A 1,917-nucleotide genomic window follows, 5' to 3' on the forward strand; every position below is an offset into this window, starting at 1 on the left:
AAAACTTTTTCTCTCAGAGAGTGGTCAGGCACTGGAATGGCTGCCCAGGGAGGTGGTTGAGTTGCTGTCCCTGGCAGTGTTCAAGAGGTGTCTGGATGAGGAGCTGCGAGATATGGTTTAGTAGCTTGTGGTAGAAGTGGTAATGAGAAGATGGTTGGATCAGGTGACCTTATAGGTCGTTTCCCACCTTGTGATTCTATGATTCTATGATTCATGCAAAATATATAAATTTCAGCTGTGGAAATTAGAGAGAGATAAGCAGACATCCAGATGCAATCTTTATTCTGTATATATGATGCAGATGGAGGAAACAGCATAGGATGGGACAAAATCCACATCATTTCCACATCTGCACTAGCTATTCTTGTGTTATATCGTGCTCCTAACTGGTGTGCTAAAGAAGAAATGCCAATACAAAAAAAAATAATCCTCAGTGAAGCAGCAGGTGAGGGTATCTGCATTGTGCTTGCTAGAAGAAGCCTACACGTGTTTTGTTAGTGCTGTTGTGAGTGCCAGTTTATGGTGGTGGAAATAACGTAGTGATTCTACATCCTGCCACGGGACCAGAAGAGGGAGAAAGCAGCATGGGTAGGGATAGGAACACCAACACCCTTGTCAATAACACGGAGACTTTTTTTTTTTTTCGGAACTTATTTTTATTTTCTCTCCAAAGAGCAGGCTGGGAGGCAGATGTTGGCCTCCCAGCCTACCGGAGGCGTGCTCTGATGGCAGTGGGATGACGGCCTAGCGCCGCCGTCGGGGCCGCCTCTTGCGGGGTGGGGGTGAATCCTGGGGGCTGCTGCAGGTCTTCCTCTTTGGGGCGCGCCGGGGCCTCCCACACGAGCGGTCTCTGCTCTGGATGGAAGGGCCCGCTGCTGCTGCCTGCCCTGGCTCTTCCTGCGGCTCCTCTGCTGCGGTCGCAGTGGCGGTGCTGGGGTGCCCAGATCCCCCAGTGGAGCTGCCGAGCAGCTCCTCGGTGCCAGAGGCAGGAGGATCCAGATGGGAGGTGCTGATGCTGGGGCTGGCTGCAGGGCCGTCCTCCCGCCCTCCTGCAGCATGGCCGTCCCGCTGGTCCAGCTGGCGTTGGATCAGGGGGCCATACAGGGCTGCGGCGATGCTGATGAGGCGCTGCACGAGGGGCACCATGTTGCTGTTGGTCATCGCCTCCAGCTCCTGTACCAAGGCTGCCTGGTCGAGCCCGTGCTCACAGATGAGGTTCACAGTGGCCCACAGTCCCAATTGCACCTCCCACCAGTTGTCGCCGGACATTGCCCGGAACTCTTCCTGCAGGCAGAGGAGCAGGGGTGCGAGGTCTTCCGGATGTTGTTTGAAAAATGCAGCCCAGACCTCGGCGGGGAAGCTGTGCTCAGGTGGAACGAGCACCGTCTCTGCAGGCCCCTGCTCGTCCTGCAGGCCATCATCTGAGTGTCCCGTGGGCTGCGCGATGGAACACTCAAGATAATCGTCATCCGCCCTCATGGAGTAGCGGATGCTGAATATTTTGTGCCCACATACGGCACAACTCGGCTGCTTCTTGGCCCACCAGATGGCACAGCCGTAGCAGAGCCGGTGTTGGCAGGGGGTCACATAGGTGACATCCTCCCGACCTTGCCCGCAGACGGGGCAGGTCCAGTTGGATGGCACGTCCATGGTCCCGGGCTCTACGGTGGGCTGGGGAGAGCTGAGGTCGGGAAGCTGCTCCCCTCACTGGTTCTGCAGCAGGCAGAAGGTATTACAAACTGCAAAAGAGAAAGAGAGGCCACGGTCGCTTGCTGCCCCAGGGACAGGCAGGCAGCAGTGATGCCCCCCACCCCCCCATCCCTCAGCAAGAAACCCTCCCCCTCCTCTTGTTTTGCAGAGCGGGCTCTGGGGCCTACTGCTAGTCCCCCGCTGGATGCAGTGGAAACAAAACTGGTG

At 56.6% G+C, this 1,917-nt stretch overlaps 1 protein-coding gene across 1 annotated transcript; it reads right to left on the bottom strand.

Annotated features, from left to right (window-relative positions):
• Positions 1-744: 744 nt before the first annotated feature.
• LOC146543320 (uncharacterized) lies at positions 745-1,650 on the bottom strand. Its single transcript, XM_085236883.1, has one exon. It carries the CDS (start codon positions 1,648-1,650, stop codon positions 745-747), a length of 906 nt encoding a protein of 301 aa, XP_085093009.1.
• Between the last annotated feature and the right edge of the window lie 267 nt (positions 1,651-1,917).

The sequence above is a fragment of the Meleagris gallopavo genome, chromosome 15, assembly GCF_905368555.1.
Source record: "Meleagris gallopavo chromosome 15, MGAL_WU_HG_1.1, whole genome shotgun sequence".
Taxonomy (NCBI): Eukaryota; Metazoa; Chordata; class Aves; order Galliformes; family Phasianidae; genus Meleagris; species Meleagris gallopavo.

Bases quoted from the DNA above. Each gene is read 5' to 3' on its own strand.
- LOC146543320 (XM_085236883.1), bottom strand. From the start codon at position 1,650: ATGGACGTGCCATCCAACTGGACCTGCCCCGTCTGCGGGCAAGGTCGG.